The sequence below is a fragment of the Salmo trutta genome, chromosome 5, assembly GCF_901001165.1.
Source record: "Salmo trutta chromosome 5, fSalTru1.1, whole genome shotgun sequence".
Lineage (NCBI taxonomy): Eukaryota > Metazoa > Chordata > Actinopteri > Salmoniformes > Salmonidae > Salmo > Salmo trutta.
The window spans coordinates 1,326,558-1,351,960 of record NC_042961.1 but is presented as its reverse complement, the minus strand read 5'-3'; the positions used below and the strand labels follow the sequence as shown (position 1 = coordinate 1,351,960).

Here is a 25,403-nt window from a genome sequence, read left to right as displayed (position 1 = left end):
GACTGTCTCTTTTGCCATGTACAAATGTGTTATTCATTGCGTTTCTATTGGCTATAGCAGTAAAGGCTAAATTCAATGTTTAATAAAACATTTTTATATATATATCCTAAAATTCCAAATCAAATGGCTAAATGATCCATTTTATGACCATCTTAAAACAATTCCATATGTTCGCTTAGTAGATATTGCGATTTAAGGGCTTAGACCTTGACTTGCCTAGTTAAATAAAAGACCTAAGGGTTTTAATAATATGCGTTACCCTTCTTATCAAAAGCACATATTCTCCCTTTGTCTCGAAGGTATCATTTTCTTTCTCCGAGGGGAAGACAGCCAGAATGAACCGCACATCCAATAGTAAAACAATGTCATGCAATCTAGGTGAGGTGGTGTCCTTGGTGGGGTCTGTGGGGTAAAGTGGATTTGACAGGCAGAAACTGTTCTGTAGTCAATGTGAAAGACAATGCTGCCATCTAATGGACAATGATGGCATTTTTAGATTCTATTAGAGTTGAATGAGTAAAGCTTGTATTACAATATAATAACCAGCGCACAGAACTTACCACGAACAAATAACTGACGGCCTACCCCGGCCAAACCCTAACCCAGACGACGCTGGGTCAATTGTGCGCCGCCCTATGGGACTCCCAATCACGGTCGGTTGTGATACAGCCTGGAATCGAACCAGGGTCTGTAGTGACGCCTCTAGCACTGAGATGCAGTGCCTCAGACCGCTGCGTCACTCGGGAACCCACTATAATTACCTGTGTACAGAACTTACCACAAACAAAGAATAACTGATTGATTTTCTTCTGTGATATTATGACATGTAATGGAGAGTAGTTGAACAGAACAAAATGCCCCACATGTACCTGCACCCTCATGCAAGACACAGAAAAGAAGCTCAGGCACAGATAAATGGTGGGAATGTAACTTTAATTTCTGACTGGCTAGTCCACCCATGTCCTCTTAGTCCCAGTAGTGTGAGATACGGCCAACACAGACAGATATAGAAATAGAAACAGCAGCAACAGGTATTTCATTCACCATCATCTACCTGCTGCTAACCATTCCTATTACTCACCACAAGGTAGCTTCTATGTTAAAGTCGATTATATTCTATGGCATACAGGTTTAGAGCTAGGTGACCTATTGCATTGTAATATACAGTTAATGGGAGGTAGGAGGAGATGTGATCGTTACAAAGTTACCTGAGTCAGGCTGACCGGCTGGACTGGGTTCTAAGTGGGCTAGAAAGCCCTACGGCAAAACCAGGCCTCTGAACTAAAGACGACCAATGCAGGACCAGGGCCTGTATTTATCAAGTGTCTCAGAGTAGGAGGGCTGATCTAGGATCAGGTCTCCCCTGTCCATTCAGTATATTCTAAAAAGACAAACTGATCCTAGATCAGCACTCAGCACTACTCTTAGGCTCTTTATGAATACAGGCACAAATATTAACAGGAGCAAGGTGGGGTTGCGAGGGTTAGCTGTTGCCAGTACACATTTGGGTCAGTTTGCTCCACTGAGTTCTCACATGAGGAGCTCTCTTCCTCTCCCTCCTTCCTCTACTTTCTCCCTCCTCCTCCTCTTCTCCCTGTCTGTCTTCCTCCTCTTCTCTCTCCTCCTCTGCTCTCTTCCTCTCCCTCCTTCCTCTTCTTTCTCCCTCCTCCTCCTCTTCTCCCTGTCTGTCTTCCTTCTCTTCTCCCATCTCCTCTTTCCAATATCTATGTGGTCCGAGCTTGACTGACGCGTGGCTTCACTCTAAAAGAAGACAGAAAGGGGGGACAACTAATTCAGAAAAGGGGGAGACAGAGAGGAGGGTAGGGGTAGACAATGTGCCTGTGTGTGTGTGTGTGTGTGTGTGTGTGTGTGTGTGTGTGTGTGTGTGTGTGTGTACCTGAGGGTTTTCTCAGGGCCACTCTGTCGTCCGCTGGTCTGGGAGGAGGACTTGAACTGGGCCTCCAGCCTGGAGTAGATCCCTGCTGCACGCTGGAACAAACACAACCACACATTATACAACCACACATTATACAACCACGATCACACAACCACAAATTATACAACCACACATTATACAAACACACATTATACAACCACGATCACACAACCACAAATTATACAACCACACATTATACAACTACACATTATACAACCACGATCACACAACCACAAATTATACAACCACACATTATACAACTACACATTATACAACCACACATTATACAACCACAACCACACATTATACAACCACAACTACACATTATACAACCACACATTATACATCCACAATCACACATTATACATCCACAACCACACATTATACAACCACACATTATACAACCACAACTACACATTATACAACCACACATTATACATCCACACATTATACATCCACAACCACACATTATACAACCACACATTATACAACCACACATTATACATCCACAACCACACATTATACAACCATGACCACACATTATACAACCACACATTATGCAACCACACATTATACAACCACACATTATACAACCACAAATTATACAACCACACATTATACAACCACAAATTATACAACCACACATTATACAACCACACATTATACAACCACAACCACACATTATACAACCACACATTATACAACTACACATTATACAACCACACATTATACAACCACAACCACACATTATACAACCACAACTACACATTATACAACCACACATTATACATCCACACATTATACATCCACAATCACACATTATACATCCACAACCACACATTATACAACCACAACTACACATTATACAACCACACATTATACATCCACACATTATACATCCACAACCACACATTATACAACCACACATTATACAACCACACATTATACATCCACAACCACACATTATACAACCATGACCACACATTATACAACCACACATTATACAACCACACATTATGCAACCACACATTATACAACCACACATTATACAACCACAAATTATACAACCACACATTATACAACCACACATTATACAACCACAACCACACATTATACAACCACACATTATACAACCACAACTACACATTATACAACCACAACTACACATTATACAACCACAACCACACATTATACAACCACAACCACACATTATACAACCACACATTATACAACCACAACCACACATTATACAACCACAAATTATACAACCACACATTATACAACCACAACTACACATTATACAACTACACATAATACAACCACACATTATACAACCACACATTATACAACCACAACTACACATTATACAACCACACATTATACAACCACACATTATACAACCACAACCACACATTATACAACCACACATTATACAACCACAACCACACATTAAACAACCACACATTATACAACCACAACCACACATTATACAACCACACATTATACATCCACACATTATACAACCACACATTATACATCCACAACCACACATTATACAACTACACATAATACAACCACGACCACACATTATACAACCACACATTATACAACTACACATTATACAACCACACATTATACAACCACACATTATACAACCACACATTATACAACCACACATTATACAACCACAACCACACATTATACAACCACACATTATACAACCACACATTATACAACCACAACCACACATTATACAACCACACATTATACAACCACAACCACACATTATACAACCACACATTATACATCCACACATTATACAACCACACATTATACATCCACAACCACACATTATACAACTACACATAATACAACCACGACCACACATTATACAACCACACATTATACAACTACACATTATACAACCACACATTATACATCCACAACCACACATTATACAACCACACATTATACAACCACAACCACACATTATACATCCACACATTATACAACCACACATTATACAACTACACATTATACAACCACACATTATACATCCACAAGCACACATTATACAACCATGACCACACATTATGCAACCACACATTATACAACCACACATTATACAACCACACATTATACAACCACACATTATACAACCACAACCACACATTATACAACCACAACCACACATTATACAACCACAACCACACATTATACATCCACAACCACACATTATACAACCACGACCAAACATTATACAACCACACATTATACAACCACAACCACACATTATACAACCACACATTATACAACCACAACTACACATTATACAACCACACATTATACAACCACAACCACACATTATACAACCACACATTAAACAACCACAACCACACATTATACAACCACACATTACACAACCACAAATTATACAACCACACATAATACAACCACGACCACACATTATACAACCACAACCACACATTATACAACCACACATTATACAACTACACATTATACAACCACACATTATACAACCACACATTATACAACCACAACCACACATTATACAACCACACATTATACAACCACACATTATACAACCACAACCACACATTATACAACCACACATTATACAACCACAACTACACATTATACAACCACACATTATACAACCACGACCACACATTATACAACCACAACCACACATTATACAACCACAACCACACATTATACATCCACAACCACACATTATACAACCACGACCAAACATTATACAACCACACATTATACAACCACACATTATACAACCACATACAACCACACATTATACAACCACACATTATACAACCACACCACACATTATACAACCACACATTATACAACCACACATTATACAACCACACATTATACAACCACACATTATACAACCACAACCACACATTATACATCCACACATTATACAACCACAACTACACATTATACAACCACACATTATACAACCACACATTATACAACCACAACCACACATTATACATCCACACATTATACAACCACAACTACACATTATACAACCACACATTATACAACTACACATTATACAACCACACATTATACAACCACAACCACACATTATACAACCACACATTATACAACCACACATTATACAACCACAACCACACATTATACATCCACACATTATACAACCACAACTACACATTATACAACCACACATTATACAACTACACATTATACAACCACACATTATACAACCACAACCACACATTATACAACCACACATTATACAACCACACATTATACAACCACAACCACACATTATACATCCACACATTATACAACCACAACTACACATTATACAACCACACATTATACAACTACACATTATACAACCACACATTATACAACCACAACCACACATTATACAACCACACATTATACAACCACAACCACACATTATACAACCACACATTATACAACTACACATTATACAACCACACATTATACAACCACACATTATACATCCACAACCACACATTATACAACCATGACCACACATTATACAACCACACATTATACAACCACACATTATACAACCACAACTACACATTATACAACCACACATTATACAACCACACATTATACAACCACACATTATACAACCACACATTATACAACCACAACCACACATTATACAACCACACATTATACAACCACACATTATACAACCACGACAGGGGGTGGGGGGGGTACACCAGTGACAACTACACTATACACACACAATGTAAATGAAGACAGTTTCATGTTTCAACTTTCTAGTGTTTTATCCCCTACAAAAAAAAGGTGTAATAAACAAAGGTGTAATAAACAAAGGTGTAATAAATAAAGGTGTAATCGACAAAGGTGTAATCGACAAAGGTGTAATCGACAAAGGTGTAATCGACTCAGTAAAACACACCTCTTTAGTGTCCTTGGACTTTCTCTGTTCCTGATCTCCAAACCTAATCTTCGTCAGATGGCCAATGATCTCCACCATACGGCGCTGGTCTGGGGACAGGGAGAGAGAAAGAGGGAGGGAGGGGAGAGAGAGGACAATTAGAATGCACACATCTATCGTAACACACGCACACACAAAGTTAACTGAGGCCTGCGTTACCTTCCTCTCTTTGGGCATCTTGGTTGTAGCGAATGGAGCGAGAGCTGTCCCATTTACTCTTCTGGGCACTCACTCTGGAAACACAGACAATTTCAAACATAGATACAGTGGTGAAATAGATGAAGAAGCATGTAGTTGATGAAGTTGAGCTCACCTGAATGGAGTGTTGTCCCTCGAAGGGGTCTGTAAACAACCAGCAGAATTTGGAAAAGTAAGAAAATTGCAATTATTTAAGTCTCAGGTAAACGAGTGAAGTACACTCACTTTGTCCACTGCTTTGTCTTTGCGATGGAAATTAGGTGAAGACATCTGCCTCTTCAGAGGTTTGCTCAACTTCCTGGCCTTCTTAGCAGCTAACAATGAACACATAGAAAACCCATATGTTGTTACAACCATAAGCAGTGTACACATACATTCATGATTCAATTACAACCGATAGCTCATAGCTGCAGACAGATATCAAAATGTATACAAACCCAATGCAATTTCAAAATGAGCAGCCCATGCACCAATAAGGTACTGCCATCTGCTGGCTATAGTGGGGATTCATCATAACATACACTGGTCTTATGACATAGGGAGAATCTCGATTTGTTTCCTCGCCTCCTCCTCAAAACCCATTAGATGAGGTCAGAGGTCCCTCCCCTCTGACCTTCTCATCCAATCATCCCCCCCACACACATTTCAAAGCCTCTTTGGTAATTGGCATTTATTAGGATCCCCATTAGCCACTGCCAAAGCATCTGCTACTCTTCCTGGGGTCCACATGAAATAATACAGAACATTATCAGTCAAGGACTGAACTACATTTTAAAGGCCACACACAGCCCACATATCAATACATACACACAATATCTAGGTCTAATACATAGTACAGTGCAATTTACAATACAAGATATATGAAATGGCTGTGTCTCTTCACAGGCCCCTTTGTGATGTAAGGTGTTCTTCATCTGGTTTTATTGCTAGGTTGAGTTACCTGGGTTACCAGAGAGTTCCATGTAGTCATGGTTCTATTTAATACTGTGTGTTTCCCAGCCTCTGATCTGGACCTGGAGACTGTTGAAGAGATCTCTGGCTGCATGTCTTGTGTTGTACAGATGAGTGTCTGAACTGTGTGTATCTGTTCTGGACCTGGGTACTGTGAAGAGACCTCTGGCTGCATGTCTTGTGTTGTACTGATGAGTGTCTGAACTGTGTGTATCTGTTCTGGACCTGCAGACTGTTGAAGAGATCTCTGGCTGCATGTCTTGTGTTGTACTGATGAGTGTCTGAACTGTGTGTATCTGTTCTGGACCTGCAGACTGTTGAAGAGATCTCTGGCTGAATGTCTTGTGTTGTACTGATGAGTGTCTGAACTGTGTGCCAACTGCTTGAACAGACAGTTCTGTACCTTCAACACATCAACACAAAGACCAATAGTGATGCAGTCAATCTCTCCTCAACTTTGAGCCAGGAGAGATTGACATGCATGTTACTGACACTTGCCCTCCGTGTACATCGAAGTGCAATACTTGCAGTTTTGTTCTGGACCAACTGCAATTTACCTACGTCCTTCTTTGCCGCACATGACCACACAGCTGGGCAGTAGTCCAGGTGCCACAAAACTAGGTCCTGTAGAACCTGTCTGGTCGACTGAGATGTCAAGGCAGAGCAACGCCCTATCACGGACAGACCTCTTCCCATTTTAGCAACCATTGAGTCTATATGTTTTGATGACAGCTTGCTATCTAGAGTGACACCCAGCAGTTTAGTGTCCTTAACTTGCTAAATCGCCACATTATTCAATAACAGATCTAAATGAGGTTTAGCGTTGAGAGAGTGATGTGTCCCAAAAATGATGCTTTACATATTTTTTTATATTTAGCACCAGCCTATTGCCAGTTATCCATTCTAAAACTGACTGGAGCTCTATGTTAAGGGTGTCTGTTATTTATTTTACTGTTGCAGCCGACATCTACACGGTTGAGTCGTCAGCGTACATAGACACACAGGCTTTATTCAAAGTCAGTGGAAGGTCATTAGTAAAAATAGAAAACAATAATGGCCCTAGTCGGCTGCCCTGCGGAACACCACACTCAACTGAATTTGCATGAGAGAGGCTTCCATTTACGAAAACCCTCTGTGTTCTATTAGATAGGTAACTCTCAATCCATAATAAGGCAGAGGAAGCAAATCCATAACACCCATGTTTTTTTCAGCAATAGGTTACGATCAATGACATCAAAAGCTGCACTGAAGTCTAACAGAGCAGCTCGCACAATCTTCTATCAATTTATTTTAGCCAAGCATCAGTAATTTGTGTCAGTGCCAAGCATGTTGAGTGCCCTTCCTTAAAAGCATGCTGAAAGTCTGTTGTTAATTAGTTTTCTGTAAAATAACTTTGTATTTGATCAAACACAATTTTTTTCCAAAGGTTTGCTAAGCACTTGTAACAGACTGATTGATTGGCTGTTTGAATCCTTAAAAGGGTGCTCTGCTAATCTTGGGTAGCTGAATGACCTTTGCCCCCCTCCATGTCTGAGGGCATACCATCTTCTAGGCTTAAACTGAAGATGTGGCCAACAGGAGTCACAATGTATTCCACCACCAATCTTAGCAATTTACCATCCAGGTTGTCGGTACCAGGTGGTTTGTCCTTATTTATAGATTAGCAGCCATTTTGTTCACCTCTTCCACACCCACTTTGTGGAACTAAAAACTACAGTGCTTGTCTTTCATTATTTGGCCCATTATGTATGTATGTCATGCCTACATTTTCTAATCTTGTCAACAAACAAATATTCAAGTGGTTGGTAATATTAAAGGGTTTGGTTATGAACAAGCCATCTGCCTCAATGACAGATGACTTTGCTTTTTTTGTCTAGAATTTCATTAAATGTACTCCAGAGCTTCTTTTTTTTCATAGTATAGTTTCTTCTTTTAATTTAGTGATTTCTCTATTTACTGTATGTTTACCAGTATACTGTGTTGTCAGACAGATTTGCTTTTCCCTTTGCCTCACCCCTCTCAGCCATACAGTTTTTCATATTAGAGTATAAACCAATCAGAGAGCCTAATTACTCTACCTTGTTTCTTGCTGGCCTCCTCTTCATCCCCCACCTCATCCTCAGTGACCTCTGACCCCGTGGTATACTCCTCATCCTCAGACAGCAGCGTCTGCTGCCTCTGACACAGGGCAGAGGAGGGCATATCAGGGTTTAGATAGCCTGGTCCCAGATCTGTTTGGTGTCTAGCCTAACACCACAGCTCATTAACTAAGCATGAGGAGTTGGCGTGACAGCACAAACAGACTGGCCCTCAGGCTTCTGCTGGTTCAGCTGGTTCAAAGGTATACTATGCCACATCATATACACACAAACATACAGCCACGGACACACACACTGCAGCACAATTACATTTGGAAACAATAAACGTTGATCATACCAGTTGCCGGCTCCAGTTTTTCAACAGGGAAAACTGCAAAGCAATAGGTTGAGTTAGTTAGACTGTAGTCTATCTATTTGAAATAGGTTGAGTTAGACTGTAGTCTATCTATTTGCAATAGGTTGAGTTAGTTAGACTATAGTCCATCTATTTGAAATAGGTTGAGTTAGTTAGACTATAGTCCATCTATTTGAAATAGGTTGAGTTAGTTAGACTATAGTCCATCTATTTGAAATAGGTTGAGTTAGTTAGACTATAGTCCATCTATTTGAAATAGGTTGAGTTAGTTAGACTGTAGTCCATCTATTTGAAATAGGTTGAGTTAGTTAGACTGTAGTCTATCTATTTGAAATAGGTTGAGTTAGTTAGACTATAGTCCATCTATTTGAAATAGGTTGAGTTAGTTAGACTGTAGTCTATCTATTTGAAATAGGTTGAGTTAGTTAGACTATAGTCCATCTATTTGAAATAGGTTGAGTTAGTTAGACTATAGTCCATCTATTTGAAATAGGTTGAGTTAGTTAGACTAGTCTATCTATTTGAAATAGGTTGAGTTAGTTAGACTATAGTCCATCTATTTGAAATAGACTACAGTCTAACTCAACCTATCTATTTGAAATAGGTTGAGTTAGTTAGACTATAGTCTATCTATTTGAAATAGGTTGAGTTAGACTACAGGCATATCTATGACTCCACAAATCAAGCGCAGGTCGACGTTTATTGTCATCAATATTGCCCTGGAGGCAGAACTGAGTGATTTCTGAAGATGGGCCAGCTGCAAAGTCAAAATGGTCTATATCGTAAAAATTCTTTAAAACAAAAATGGGCTTTTTGGTCTTCATTTAAGGTTTTGTTTGATTATATGCATTAGGGTTAGCAGTGTGGTTACGGTTGGGTTTAAAACCAGATGTTCTGCAGTAATGTAGCTAGTAGACAGATGTGTAGCCAGATAGGTATATCAATGAGGTCTGCTTGTCGTTGTAAATAAGTTTGAGCAAGCACACTAAACTTTCTTAAAACGTATCATTCTAGTTGTGAGTATGAATTTGATCTCAATTGACTTGCCTGGATAAATAAATAAATAGTTGTAAACTCACAGTGGTGCCCTCTACTCTCTGAAGCCCCGGGTCTACCAGGATGTCACAGTCCAGTACCCGCTCCCCTCTCTCCCCCCTCTCTGAACCACTGGAGGGGGAGTCTACAGGCCTGGCACATAGATACACAGAGAGAGAACAGGGGATCACTAAACGCAAAAACTATTATAAGATACAAAAATACACACACAAACTGTTTCTTACCCTGTCTCTGGTAGGGGTGTGTTGGGTACACACACTGTCTCTCTGTGTAGTAGCAGGTCGTTGAGTAGTCTGGTCTGGGCTGAGTTTACATGGTGGTCCCCAGTACAGTCTCCACTGTCTGACGCATTCACTATGTGGTCCTGCATCTTACAGCCCTGAGACACACACACACACACACACACACACACACCGTTTTGACAAGATTCAAGTGTGAAATGTGTAAAATATGTATTGTGTGAGATGCAAACTATTCAAAGCATGGTCACCTCACAACTCCAAGTGTGTGTGAGTGTGTTCCTACCTTGGGAATGCCGGTGGGGTCAGTGTGAGTGTGTTCCTACCTTGGGGATGCCGGTGGGGTCAGTGTGTGAGTGTGTTCCTACCTTGGGAATGCCGGTGGGGTCAGTGTGTGAGTGTATTCCTACCTTGGGATGCCGGTGGGGTCAGTGTGTGAGTGTGTTCCTACCTTGGGAATGCCGGTGGGGTCAGTGTGTGAGTGTGTTCCTACCTTGGAATGCCGGTGGGGTCAGTGTGTGAGTGTGTTCCTACCTTGGGAATGCCGGTGGGGTCAGTGTGTGAGTGTGTTTCTACCTTGGGAATGCCGGTGGGGTCAGTGTGAGTGTGTTTCTACCTTGGGAATGCCGTTGGGGTCAGTGTGTGAGTGTGTTCCTACCTTGGGAATGCCGGTGGGGTCAGTGTGAGAGTGTGTTCCTACCTTGGGATGCCGGTGGGGTCAGTGTGTGAGAGTGTGTTCCTACCTTGGGAATGCCGGTGGGGTCAGTGTGAGTGTGTTCCTACCTTGGGAATGCCGGTGGGGTCAGTGTGAGAGTGTGTTCCTACCTTGGGAATGCCGGTGGGGTCAGTGTGTGAGTGTGTTCCTACCTTGGGAATGCCGGTGGGGTCAGTGTGAGAGTGTGTTCCTACCTTGGAATGCCGGTGGGGTCAGTGTGAGAGTGTGTTCCTACCTTGGGAATGCCGGTGGGGTCAAAGCGTAGCGTCCTCTGGTTGCAGCAGGGGTAGATGCCCGTCCCGTGCCAGCCCTGCTCTGTCCCCATGCCCGGGTACAACACAACCTCTGGGTGATACCGACAGTGGGACAGCTCTGCACACACAAACGTCTGGAGACACAAATACACACGTTTTGTCTGGATGCATTACACAATGCCTGGAGTACGCATGAACACACGCAAACCTGCTCTCCTACCTGTTGGCAGTGGGAGCTGGTGAGGTGGTTGACAGACCCCCCCCCCCCCCCACCCCCCCCTGTTGGCAGTGGGAGCAGGTGAGGTGGTTGACAGACCCCCCCCCCTATCTGTTGGCAGTGGGAGCAGGTGAGGTGTTTGACAGCCCCCCCCCCCTCCCTACCTGTTGGCAGTGGGAGCAGGTGAGGTGTTTGACAGCCCCCCCCCCTCTCCCTACCTGTTGGCAGTGGGAGCAGGTGAGGTGTTTGACAGCCCCCCCCCCTCCCTACCTGTTGGCAGTGGGAGCAGGTGGGGTGTTTGACAGCCCCCCACCCCCCTCCCTACCTGTTGGCAGTGGGAGCAGGTGAGGTGGTTGACAGCCCCCCCCCCCCCCCCCCCTCCTACCTGTTGGCAGTGGGAGCAGGTGAGGTGGTAGACAGCCCCCCCCCTCCCTACCTGTTGGCAGTGGGAGCAGGTGAGATGGTTGATGGTTCCCCAGATCCTCCAGTAGACCAGCACCCAGGACTTCAGCTCCTCATACAGTCCTGTCATGTAATCATGGACCTCCCATCTCTTCTGCCTACAGACCACAGGTAGTGATAGAAATGACTCTCCTTTATTCTGTCCATGTTTCTCAAAGCAGCTCCACCACAAAACAATGTTGTCCAGCCTGGTCCTTGGAACCAACTCAGTGTCCACCCTGAGATTGGAAGGTCAGGAGTTCTGCTTGGAACTCAGCATTAAGGAGATAGATTGGGGTTAAGGCCCTGTGATAGACTAGTGTCCTGTCCAGGGGGTGTACTGAGGAGATGGACTAGTGTCCTGTCCAGGGGGTATACTGAGGAGATAGACTAGTGTCCTGTCCTGTCCAGGGGGTATACTGAGGAGATAGACTAGTGTCCTGTCCAGGGGGTGTACTGAGGTGATAGACTAGTGTCCTGTCCAGGGGGTGTACTGAGGTGATAGACTAGTGTCCTGTCCAGGGGGTGTACTGAGGAGATAGACTAGTGTCCTGTCCAGGGGGTGTACTGAGGAGATAGACTAGTGTCCTGTCCAGGGGGTGTACTGAGGAGATAGACTAGTGTCCTGTCCAGGGGGTGTACTGAGGAGATAGACTAGTGTCCTGTCCAGGGGGTGTACTGAGGAGATAGACTAGTGTCCTGTCCAGGGGGTGTACTGAGGAGATAGACTAGTGTCCTGTCCAGGGGGTGTACTGAGGAGATAGACTAGTGTCCTATCCAGGGGGTGTACTGAGGTGATAGACTAGTGTCCTGTCCAGGGGGTGTACTGAGGAGATAGACTAGTGTCCTGTCCGGGGGGTGTACTGAGGTGATAGACTAGTGTCCTGTCCAGGGGGTGTACTGAGGAGATAGACTAGTGTCCTGTCCTGTCCAGGGGGTGTACTGAGGTGATAGACTAGTGTCCTGTCCAGGGGGTGTACTGAGGAGATAGACTAGTGTCCTGTCCAGGGGGTGTAACAGCAGAGGGAGCAGCCCCCTATCCACATTGACGGGACAGCAGTGGAGGAGGTGGAACGTTTCAGGTTCCTCTGCGTACACATCACGGACAAACTTAAAATGGTCCACCCACACAGACAGATTAGTGAGGCTGAAGGAATTAGGCTTGTCACCTAAAACCCTTACAAACTTCTAGCTGCACAATCGAGAGCATCCTGTTGGGCTGTATCACCGCCTGGTACGGCAACTGCACCGCCCACAACCGCAGGGCTCTCCAGAGGGTAGTGAGGTCTGCACAACGCATCACCGGGGGCAAACTACCTGCCCTCCAGGACACCTACACCACCCGATGTCACAGGAAGGCCAAAAAGATCATCAAGGACAACAACCACCCGAGCCACTGCCTGTTCACCCCGCTATCATCCAGAAGGTGAGGTCAGTACAGGTGCATCAAAGCAGGGACCGAGAGACTGAAAAACAGATTCTATTTCAAGACCATCAGACTGTTCAACAGCCATCACTAACACAGAGAGGCTGCTGCCTACATACAGACTTGAAATCATTGGCCACTTTAACAAATGGATCACTAGTCACTTTATTAATGCCACTTTAATGATGATGTTTACATATCTTATCTCATATGTATATACTGTATTTTATACCATCTATTGCATTTCATCTATGATGCTCTGTCATAAATTTGTGTGTATTAGGTAGTTGTTGTGGAATTTGTTAGATTACTTGTTAGATATTACTGCACTGTCGGAACTAGAAGCACAAGCATTTCACTACACTCGCATTAACATCTGCTAACCATGTGTATGTGACCAATAACATTTGATTTTACACCACGCTGCCTCGCTACAGAAACAGATTACTGGTCTCACTGGTTCTTGGAGCCGGATATCCTGTTTTACTGTGCTTTATTGCTAAGTACACTACCTGGGATATACTTTGAAATGACATGGTAAATTGTAGCTCTAATATATTTACCAAATAATGACATGGTTTCTTTAGCATTTATCACTATAAACATCCATAGAACAGTGAAGATGTCTCTTGATAGAGCACAAGTATTACAAGCCATATAGCATCAGTTTTTATCCAAAGCGACTTAACCGTAAATCACAGTCCACAGACGCTGAGAGGCGTTGGTCCCATTGTGACATAGCTACGCAGCTCTGAGACCATCATCCGCGGGGCACGCACCTCCCGAACGTGCACCTCCCCACAAATCCCAACCAACAACTCTCCGGTACACGTCCTCTACTCATTTGAATGTGTTGACAGTTGGAGAAATTGCTTGAGCTGCGCTGAGAAATCAAAAAGTATGAAAGCCAACGTTGCAATATTCTAGAACACGGCTGTGCGTATGGCGTCCAAATATGGTACTCTGATAGACCCTTTACAGTCATGCACGCTTACATTTTACATATGGGTGGCCACAGAGGGCATGGAACCCACAACTAAGGTGTAACTGGGTGGTACAGGACCTGCTGTGGGTGTAGGTGAGGTCTCCTCGAGGGTTGATGTTGATCTTCCCTGGGATGCAGGAGATCTTCCTCTCGGTGTCCTTGGTCAGCAGTTTCAGGCACAGACCACACCTGGGAAAGACAAGTTGCAGTTCAGTGGTTAGACGAGGTTAACATGAGTCGTATTCATTGGGAACCAAACAGAAGAAAACAGACCAAACAGGTAGGGATCTACCTACACTTGTCCAGTAAGAAACGCTCATTTTCGTTTTGTGATGCAAAATGTTTTCTGTTGTGTGCCCAAATGAATAAGACCAATGACAGACAAAGCAATGAATCCCAGAGCTGCCACACACCTGTACAGAGTTGATGCATTGCCTGGGGAGTCCTGGTTCTTATAGTCAGGATCGAAGAGACACTCAATTTTCTTCTGGAATAACTTACTGAGGAAAGGGATAAATGAAAGGTGTTGGCTGAAGCGGAATGATCTGTCTACCAGGCCTACCAACATCATCAGGTCTACCTTTTGAACTGGTCTTTTCTGTCCATGATGTCCCCATCTACCAGGCCTACCAACATCATCAGGTCTACCTTTTGAACTGGTCTTTTCTGTCCATGATGTCCCCATCTACCAGGCCTACCAACATCATCAGGTCTACCTTTTGAACTGGTCTTTTCTGTCCATGATGTCCCCATCTACCAGGCCTACCAACATCATCACGTCTACCTTTTGAACTGGTCTTTTCTGTCCATGATGTCCCCATCTACCAGGCCTACCAACATCATCAGGTCTACCTTTTGAACTGGTCTTTTGTGTCCATGATGTCCCCATCTACCAGGCCTACCAACATCATCAGGTCTACCTTTTGAACTGGTCTTTTCTGTCCATGATGTCCCCATCTACCAGGCCTACCAACATCATCAGGTCTACCTTTTGAACTGGTCTTTTCTGTCCATGATGTCCCCATCTACCAGGCCTACCAACATCATCACGTCTACCTTTTGAACTGGTCTTTTGTGTCCATGATGTCCCCATCTACCAGGCCTACCAACATCATCAGGTCTACCTTTTGAACTTGTCTTTTGTGTCCATGATGTCCCCATCTACCAGGCCTACCAACATCATCAGGTCTACCTTTTGAACTTGTCTTTTGTGTCCATGATGTCCCCATCTACCAGGCCTACCAACATCATCAGGTCTACCTTTTGAACTGGTCTTTTCTGTCCATGATGTCCCCATCTACCAGGCCTACCAACATCATCACGTCTACCTTTTGAACTTGTCTTTTCTGTCCATGATGTCGTCTGCCTCGTTGTGGCTGAAGAGGTCAGAGATGTCCGCTGCCAGGTTACTGTTGATGCAGTTCATGTTGCAGGGTGTGGCCACGATGGCACTCATGTGCTTGTGACAGTACTGAATACACTCCTCCACCTATGAGAGGTCAACATGTGACAGTACTGAATACACTCCTCCACCTATGAGAGGTCAACATGTGACAGTACTGAATACACTCCTCCACCTATGAGAGGTCAACATGTGACAGTACAGTGCTATACACTCCTCCACCTATGAGAGGTCAACATGTGACAGTACTGAATACACTCCTCCACCTATGAGAGGTCAACATGTGACAGTACTGAATACACTCCTCCACCTATGAGAGGTCAACATGTGACAGTACTGAATACACTCCTCCACCTATGAGAGGTCAACATGTGACAGTACTGAATACACTCCTCCACCTATGAGAGGTCAACATGTGACAGTACTGAATACACTCCTCCACCTATGAGAGGTCAACATGTGACAGTACAGTGCTATACACTCCTCCACCTATGAGAGGTCAACATGTGACAGTACTGAATACACTCCTCCACCTATGAGAGGTCAACATGTGACAGTACTGAATACACTCCTCCACCTATGAGAGGTCAACATGTGACAGTACAGTGCTATACACTCCTCCACCTATGAGAGGTCAACATGTGACAGTACAGTGCTATACACTCCTCCACCTATGAGAGGTCAACATGTGACAGTACAGTGCTATACACTCCTCCACCTATGAGAGGTCAACATGTGACAGTACAGTGCTATACACTCCTCCACCTATGAGAGGTCAACATGTGACAGTACAGTGCTATACACTCCTCCACCTATGAGAGGTCAACATGTGACAGTACAGTGCTATACACTCCTCCACCTATGAGAGGTCAACATGTGACAGTACAGTGCTATACACTCCTCCACCTATGAGAGGTCAACATGTGACAGTACAGTGCTATACACTCCTCCACCTATGAGAGGTCAACATGTGACAGTACAGTGCTATACACTCCTCCACCTATGAGAGGTCAACATGTGACAGTACAGTGCTATACACTCCTCCACCTATGAGAGGTCAACATGTGACAGTACAGTGCTATACACTCCTCCACCTATGAGAGGTCAACATGTGACAGTACAATGCTATACACTCCTCCAGCTGAAAGACAGGTCAACTTAAATAGGTCATTGAGTTTGTTCAATGCCTTGGAAGTCATGTGTCACTTACTTACAATAAAAGTAACATGTTACAATTCTAAAAACAATTGTAATGGTAAACATGCAACAGGAAGTGAAGTGTTCCAAAGGCCCTTCGTTTTCTGTTTGAGACTAAAGTGAAGAGTGAAGCCTATTTGCCTAATTAGCTTATTGGTTTTCAGTTTTTTTCTTGAGTGCTATTTTATTCAACGACCAACAAAACCTTGCTGGTTCATTTACTGTAGCAGAGAGGAAGAGGCGAAGCGAGAAGTTTCACTCCTCGCCCCAAAAAATAAATAAATACGTTTTTTTTTATTTTATTTTTATTTTATTTTATTTATTTTTTTAAATCGGTCCAAAATATTTTTTGGGGTTGTAAAAGGTTCCCAAATAGCCTTTTTCCCAATGTCAGTCCAGCCACTTTGCGTTGGTTCTTCAGCTACAACAGAAAACCAGGGCCCCCGAAACGTACGCTACATGGGAACCGGCATAGAAGCCCAGTTCCCTCCATTACAACACTTACTAACGTGTCCATCTTCAAGAACTCGGAGGAGATGAGGATTGAGATCACATTGCTGGGCTCTGTAACCACACAACCAACAAACACCACGTAACCAACCAATGTTAGCACACAACCAACAAACACCACATACCGACCAAACACACTGCCAGGTCAACCAACAAGCACACCACTATTGGTGACCACAGCATTGCCGTCTCCATGGTTATCATTTGCCAGGCCCAGGTAAGTGATGGTATAGTACTGTACAAGCATCAGTGTATGTAGCTACAGTATGTATGATGCGAGAGCATATATTCAATTCTTTACCGAGTTTTGGTTTGTCATTGTTGCCATCGACGGCCATTTTGTGCCTCTTGACGTAGTTCATGAGCCAGTCGAAGATCTGCACGTCACAGTGTACAGAGATGTCCACCTCCTCCCAGCGCTGGGGGTCAACAGAGAGGTACTCAGCAAAGTAACGCATCTCGTTGATCAGAAGGTCACGGGGACACATGAAGTCCTGCTTCAGGTTCTTAGCCTCGTCACACACGTGGATCACCATATTGGGCCTGTGTGGGGAGAGACATACAGAGATACAGACAGGCAGGCAGACACACAGAGAGGAATAACTCTTGATTTTTGTATTAGAGTACATTTGAGTATTTGTTAGCAGACTAAGTTCTTGATCCTGCTCTATGAAACTCTTTGATCACCTTGACTTGAGCTGGGCTGGTTAACAGTGTATTTCTGTTTGACGGTAGTTAGACCAGGCACTCACCCTTTCCCCTCCTGGGGCTTCTCGTCCTCCTCTGCAGACTCCCTGCTCTCTTTCTCCACCGAGCTACCTCTTGAAGGGTTCACCGCCAGGCCTGGAGAGTGGATACACCAAACAAGACTGTGTAGCTCACTGAACTAAAGCCTAGATATTCAGACATGAAGAGTCTTCAGGTCTTACTGCCTGATACACTGGACGCAGAACTGTGGCATCTTGACTGGCTGCATCACCGCTTGGTATGGCAACTGCACCGCCCTCGATCACAAGGACGCTACATAGGGTGGTGCGGACGGCCCAGTACATCCCTGGGGCTGAGCTCCCTGCCATCCAGGACCTATATACCCCAGCCATAGACTGTTCTCTCTGCTACTGCACGGCAAGCGGTACCGGAGCACCAAGTCTGGGACTAAAAGGGAACTGAACAGCTTCTATCCCCAAACCATAAGACTGCTGAACAGGTAATCAAATGGTTAAATGGACTATTTGCATTGAGCCTTATACACTGGCTTTGTGCACACTCACTGGACTCCACACACACACATATAGACACTTATCTATCCTGATTGTCTAGTCACTTTTACCCCTACCTACATGTACATATTACCTCAACTACCTCGTACCCCTGCACATTGACTCAGTACCAGTACTCCTTGTAAATAGCCTCATTATTATAATACTACAGGGGTATTGGTACTCCTTGCATATAGCCTCATTATTATAATACTACAGGGGTACTGGTACTCCTTGTATATAACCTCATTATTATGATACTACAGGGGTACTGGTACTCCTTGTATATAACCTCATTATTATAATACTACAGGGGTACTGGTACTCCTTGTATATAGCCTCATTATTATAATACTACAGGGGTACTGGTACTCCTTGTATATAGCCTCATTATTATAATACTACAGGGGTACTAGTACTCCTTGTATATAGTCTCATTATTATAATACTACAGGGGTACTGGTACTCCTTGTATATAGCCTCATTATTATAATACTACAGGAGTACTGGTTCTCCTTGTATATAGCCTCATTATTATAATACTACAGGGGTACTAGTACTCCTTGTACAGTGAGGGAAAAAAGTATTTGATCCCCTGCTGATTTTGTACGCTTGCCCACTGACAAAGAAATGATCAGTCTATAATTTTAATGGTAGGTTTACTTGAACAGTGAGAGACAGAATAACAACAACAAAAAATCCAGAAAAATGCATGTAAAAAATGTTATAAAATGATTTGCATTTTAATGACAGAAATAAGTATTTGACCCCTCTGCAAAACATGACTTAGTACTTGGTGGCAAAACCCTTGTTGGCAATCACAGAAGTCAGACGTTTCTTGTAGTTGGCCACCAGGTTTGCACACATCTCAGGAGGGATTTTGTCCCACTCCTCTATGCAGATCTTCTCCAAGTCATTAAGGTTTTGAGGCTGACGTTTGGCAACTCGAACCTTCAGCTCCCTCCACAGATTTTCTATGGGATAAAGGTCTGGAGACTGGCTATGCCACTCCAGGACCTTAATGGGCTTCTTCTTGAGCCACTCCTTTGTTGCCTTGGCCGTGTGTTTTGGGTCATTGTCATGCTGGAATACCCATCCACGACCCATTTTCAATGCCCTGGCTGAGGGAAGGAGGTTCTCACCCAAGATTTGACGGTACATGGCCCCATCCATCGTCCCTTTGATGCGGTGAAGTTGTCCTGTCCCCTTAGCAGAAAAACACCCCTAAAGCATAATGTTTCAACCTCCATGTTTGACGGTGGGGATGGTGTTCTTGGGGTCATAGGCAGCATTCCTCCTCCTCCAAACACGGCGAGTTGAGTTGATGCCAAAGAGCTCCATTTTGGTCTCATCTGACCACAACACTTTCACCCAGTTGTCCTCTGAATCATTCAGATGTTCTTTGGCAAACTTCAGACGGGCATGTATATGTGCTTTCGTGAGCAGGGGGACCTTGCTGGCGCTGCCGGATTTCAGTCCTTCACGGCGTAGTGTGTTACCAATTGTTTTCTTGGTGACTATGGTCCCAGCTGCCTTGAGATCATTGACAAGATCCTCCCGTGTAGTTCTGGGTTGATTCCTCACCGTTCTCATGATCATTGCAACTCCACGAGGTGAGATCTTGCATGGAGCCCCAGGCTGAGGGAGATTGACAGTTCTTTTGTGTTTATTCCATTTGCGAATAATCACACCAACTGTTGTCACCTTCTCACCAAGCTGCTTGGCGATGGTCTTGTAGCCCATTCCAGCCTTGTGTAGGTCTACAATCTTGTCCCTGACATCCTTGGAGAGCTCTTTGGTCTTGGCCATGGTGGAGAGTCTGGAATCTGATTGATTGATTGCTTCTGTGGACAGGTGTCTTTTATACAGGTAACAAACTGAGATTAGGAGCACTCCCTTTAAGAGTGTGCTCCTAATCTCAGCTCGTTACCTGTATAAAAGACACCTGGGAGCCAGAAATCTTTCTGATTGAGAGGGGGCTCAAATACTTATTTCCCTCATTAAAATGCAAATCAATTTATAACATTTTTGACATGCGTTTTTCTAGATTTTTTGTTGTTATTCTGTCTCTCACTGTTCAAATAAACCTACCATTAAAATTATAGACTGATCATTTCTTTGTCAGTGGGCAAACGTACAAAATCAGCAGGGGATCAAATACTTGTTTCCCTCACTGTATATAGCCTCATTATTATAATACTACAGGGGTACTGGTACTCCTTGTATATAGCCTCATTATTATAATACTACAGGGGTACTGGTACTCCTTGTATATAGCCTCATTATTATAATACTACAGGGGTACTAGTACTCCTTGTATATAGCCTCATTATTATAATACTACAGGGGTACTGGTACTCCTTGTGTATAGCCTCATTATTATAATACTACAGGGGTACTGGTACTCCTTGTATATAGCCTCATTATTATAATACTACAGGGGTACTGGTACTCCTTGTATATAGCCTCATTATTATAATACTACAGGGGTACTAGTACTCCTTGTATATAGCCTCATTATTATAATACTACAGGGGTACTGGTACTCCTTGTGTATAGCCTCATTATTATAATACTACAGGGGTACTGGTACTCCTTGTATATAGCCTCATTATTATAATACTACAGGGGTACTGGTACTCCTTGTATATAACCTCATTATTATAATACTACAGGGGTACTGGTACTCCTTGTATATAGCCTCATTATTATAATACTACAGGAGTACTGGTACTCCTTGTATATAGCCTTATTTTCTGTTATTTATTGTGTTACTATTTTCTATTTGCTAATATTCTTACTTTTTAACTCTGCATTGTTGGGAAAGGGTTCGTAGGTAAGCATTTCACAGTGAAGTGTACACCTGTTGTATTCTGCGCATGTGACAAATTACATTTGATTAGATTTTTAGTTGAGATGCTCCTATTCATTTAGTTGAGATGCTCCTATTCATTTAGTTGAGACGCTCCTATTCATTTAGTTGAGACGCTCCTATTCATTTAGTTGAGACGCTCCTATTCATTTAGTGCGAGATGCTCCTATTCATTTAGTGCGAGATGCTCCTATTCATTTAGTGCGAGATGCTCCTATTCATTTAGTGCGAGATGCTCCTATTCATTTAGTTGAGATGCTCCTATTCATTTAGTGTGAGATGCTCCTATTCATTTAGTGCGAGACGCTCCTATTCATTTAGTGCGAGATGCTCCTATTGATTTAAATGGAACTCTGTTTCTATTTCCAAGATGTCCAGTCGCGGCTCAAACCCAGAACACCAGGATAAAATGGCTCGCACTCTGATCACGCTGGTACATTTTTTTACTGCATTTGGGACTCCCCAGCAGCTCCTACGTTAGGCAGGCTGGCCCCCAGCAGCTCCTACGTTAGGCAGGCTGACCCCCAGCAGCTCCTACGTTAGGCAGGCTGACCCCCAGCAGCTCCTACGTTAGGCAGGCTGACCCCCAGCAGCTCCTACGTTAGGCAGGCTGACCCCCAGCAGCTCCTACGTTAGGCAGGCTGACCCCCAGCAGCTCCTAAGTTTGGCAGGCTGATCCCCAGCAGCTCCTACGTTAGGCAGGCTGACCCCCAGCAGCTCCTACGTTAGGCAGGCTGACCCCCAGCAGCTCCTACGTTAGGCAGGCTGACCCCCAGCAGCTCCTACGTTAGGCAGGCTGACCCCCAGCAGCTCCTACGTTAGGCAGGCTGACCCCCAGCAGCTCCTACGTTAGGCAGGCTGACCCCCAGCAGCTCCTACGTTAGGCAGGCTGACCCCCAGCAGCTCCTACGTTAGGCAGGCTGACCCCCAGCAGCTCCTACGTTAGGCAGGCTGACCCCCAGCAGCTCCTACGTTAGGCAGGCTGACCCCCAGCAGCTCCTACGTTAGGCAGGCTGACCCCCAGCAGCTCCTACGTTAGGCAGGCTGACCCCCAGCAGCTCCTACGTTAGGCAGGCTGGCCCCCAGCAGCTCCTACGTTAGGCAGGCTGACCGCCAGCAGCTCCTACGTTAGGCAGGCTGACCCCCAGCAGCTCCTACGTTAGGCAGGCTCGTCATCACAGACATAGTTCCCCAAACCACTACATATGCACTAGCACATCAACACCAGTCAACCTTACCCGTAACTGAGATGGAGCTCTGATTGGTCCGCGTCTCCCCCACGTCTCCCGTGGTGTCCAATAGTGTGGATTTGATGTAGGTGGACAGCGAGTCCACAGGGGAGGAGCCTCCTGCCGTCAGCGCGTTGCATTGGTCGTCCACGTGATGGGACCCTCCCGTGCTCTTCAGCTCCTCGAACCTCTGCGCACACTGAAGGTAGGCACGACAACCACCATGGCAACCATGTCACTACTACACCATGACAACAACAACCCTCAGACCAGATCATCTTGGTTCCAGTAACCCCTGTACAACATTCAACAGCAGTCCGAACTAAACTAAGCTATAGGACAGCTGACCTAATAAGACATTGGTGGACTCTTCTATTTATCATGTGACACACTTGTACAAGTGCAATGGAAATATATTTCTGGCATATCCCACCTCCCCCTGAAACAGACGTGGACAGTGGGGTCAAGTCTAGGGTCACCATTTTCCAGCACCCCTGGAGCAATTGCGGTTAAGTGCCTTGCTCAAGGGCACAGCGACAGATTTTTCACCTTGTCGGCTCTAGGATTCTAACTTTAGATTACTGGCTCAACACTCTTACCTCGAGGCTACCTGCCACGCCAAACAGTGACCATAAGGAGTTGGTAAGACAACACAGACAGATCTAAGACCAGGCTAATAGCCTTTTACGATCTCTCCTTAGTGGGAGCAGTGGTTAGCAAGCTTGCCTACAGACTGGGAGACCCGGGTTCGCCATCCACAAGAGGTGTTGTAACTGTAGCCGTTAGCTACTATAGCTTCAAATCAATCAATATGTTTATTGTCCCAATTTGCAGTGCATGTAGAGCTTACCTCCTTGGGTGTGAAGCCAGGGACCAGCATGGCCACGTTGTCCCAGTTGATGGGCTGTGGAACGCTCCAGAGAGAGCTCAGCACCATGTCCAGGACCAGCACGTTGTTGTCATTGGGAAAGTTGTTGTTCAGGGTGCAGTAACGACTCATGTCTGTCAGCAGGTAAGGGTGAGAGATGTCAAGGTTGACTCAGCGATATGACATTATCATACATTATTACGTCGGAAGGGTGAGAGAGATCAGAGCATTATTCTGTTAAAGGTAGACTCAGTGATATGACACCATCATACAACGGTGGAGGTCACTCAATCAATAGTAAATGGGACTGTCTACTTGACATAGATACATAAGAATAACAAGAGCATGTATAGAAAGCCTTGACATCTAACAGCATCTCTAAACCAAGTTCTGGAATAGGCTACTCCTACTTTGTCCCACCATTGTCACTGTCATTGAAAAGCTGACTGTCAGTAGCATACGCGGTGAACAGCGCACACACATACTTTTGGCTACGTCGATGATCTTCTTGCAACAAGGATGGATTCTCCTCCCTTGGAATGCTCCTTTGTCTTTGGCTGTAGTCGAACTGTCCAACGCTAATTTAATGGCATTTTTGTCAGACGCTTATTCTAGCAAGCTAGCTACCTATAGTGCACATCACTGCACTAGAAGCTAAATACGATACGTTTGTATTATAGTATCTAGTTGGCTGTACGGTTATCTTGCATCTTACTGATTCAATGATGACACCTGATTCTTCTACGGTCCGGATGATAGGACGTTCGGTGTACAGGAGCCGTCATCCACTTCTAACGCTAATGCTACTACCTAGCTAGCTAGAAGTACTCTCTCTCTGCAGTATCATCCCGGCAACGATTTGATGGACAGACAAGACATTCAATCAGCATTGCATACGGGATGGAAACACCCTAAAACGCTCGGTAATGACGTTTAGATAACGAACCGCCAGTCGTTGTAACGTCTCCAAATCTTCTTCTCCTGCTGCGTTGATTCCGTTTTTTCTGGTGCCGCAGTGCAGCAGCGGTTCCGCGTCCCGGGGTTGCTTAGCGACAGAAGTGCCCTTTTCCACGAAGGGAAATGATTCTGTATCCAGCAGGTGTGAAACCACGTGTTTAACCTTGTTATAATGGACGCATTACATTTACAAAACAATTAACATCCAACGATATTAAA

General features: G+C 44.2%; 1 protein-coding gene across 5 annotated transcripts; it reads right to left on the bottom strand.

Annotated features, from left to right (window-relative positions):
* Positions 1-914: 914 nt before the first annotated feature.
* LOC115193493 (uncharacterized protein KIAA1841) lies at positions 915-25,321 on the bottom strand. 5 transcript variants are annotated; one of them, XM_029752178.1, is made up of 21 exons: positions 25,174-25,321; positions 24,210-24,361; positions 23,369-23,558; positions 18,752-18,842; positions 18,301-18,542; positions 17,995-18,053; positions 16,219-16,379; positions 15,304-15,390; positions 14,969-15,079; positions 12,475-12,598; positions 11,803-11,955; positions 10,838-10,992; positions 10,637-10,745; positions 9,540-9,572; positions 9,182-9,281; positions 6,378-6,466; positions 6,268-6,296; positions 6,114-6,187; positions 5,916-6,004; positions 1,898-1,989; positions 915-1,761 (listed from the first exon to the last, which is right to left on the bottom strand). In XM_029752178.1, the coding sequence occupies exons 2-21, from the start codon at positions 24,357-24,359 to the stop codon at positions 1,725-1,727; spliced, it is 2,175 nt and encodes a 724-aa protein (XP_029608038.1). In that variant the 5' UTR covers positions 24,360-24,361; positions 25,174-25,321; the 3' UTR covers positions 915-1,724. The 5 variants fall into 5 exon arrangements, with proteins under 5 accessions (XP_029608038.1, XP_029608035.1, XP_029608036.1 ...); XM_029752175.1 differs by lacking the exon at positions 25,174-25,321 and adding an exon at positions 24,713-25,165; XM_029752176.1 differs by lacking the exon at positions 25,174-25,321 and adding an exon at positions 24,723-25,165.
* Between the last annotated feature and the right edge of the window lie 82 nt (positions 25,322-25,403).

Excerpts from the sequence above, each read along its gene's own strand:
- LOC115193493 (XM_029752178.1), bottom strand. The coding sequence starts at position 24,359 with ATGAGTCGTTACTGCACCCTGAACAACAACTTTCCCAATGACAACAAC. Across the intron at positions 18,543-18,751 it reads AAGCCCCAGGAGGGGAAAGG|GCCCAATATGGTGATCCACG; the intron begins GTGAGTGCCTGG and ends CTCCCCACACAG. Across the intron at positions 12,599-14,968 it reads CTCACCTACACCCACAGCAG|GCAGAAGAGATGGGAGGTCC; the intron begins GTCCTGTACCAC and ends TGTGGTCTGTAG.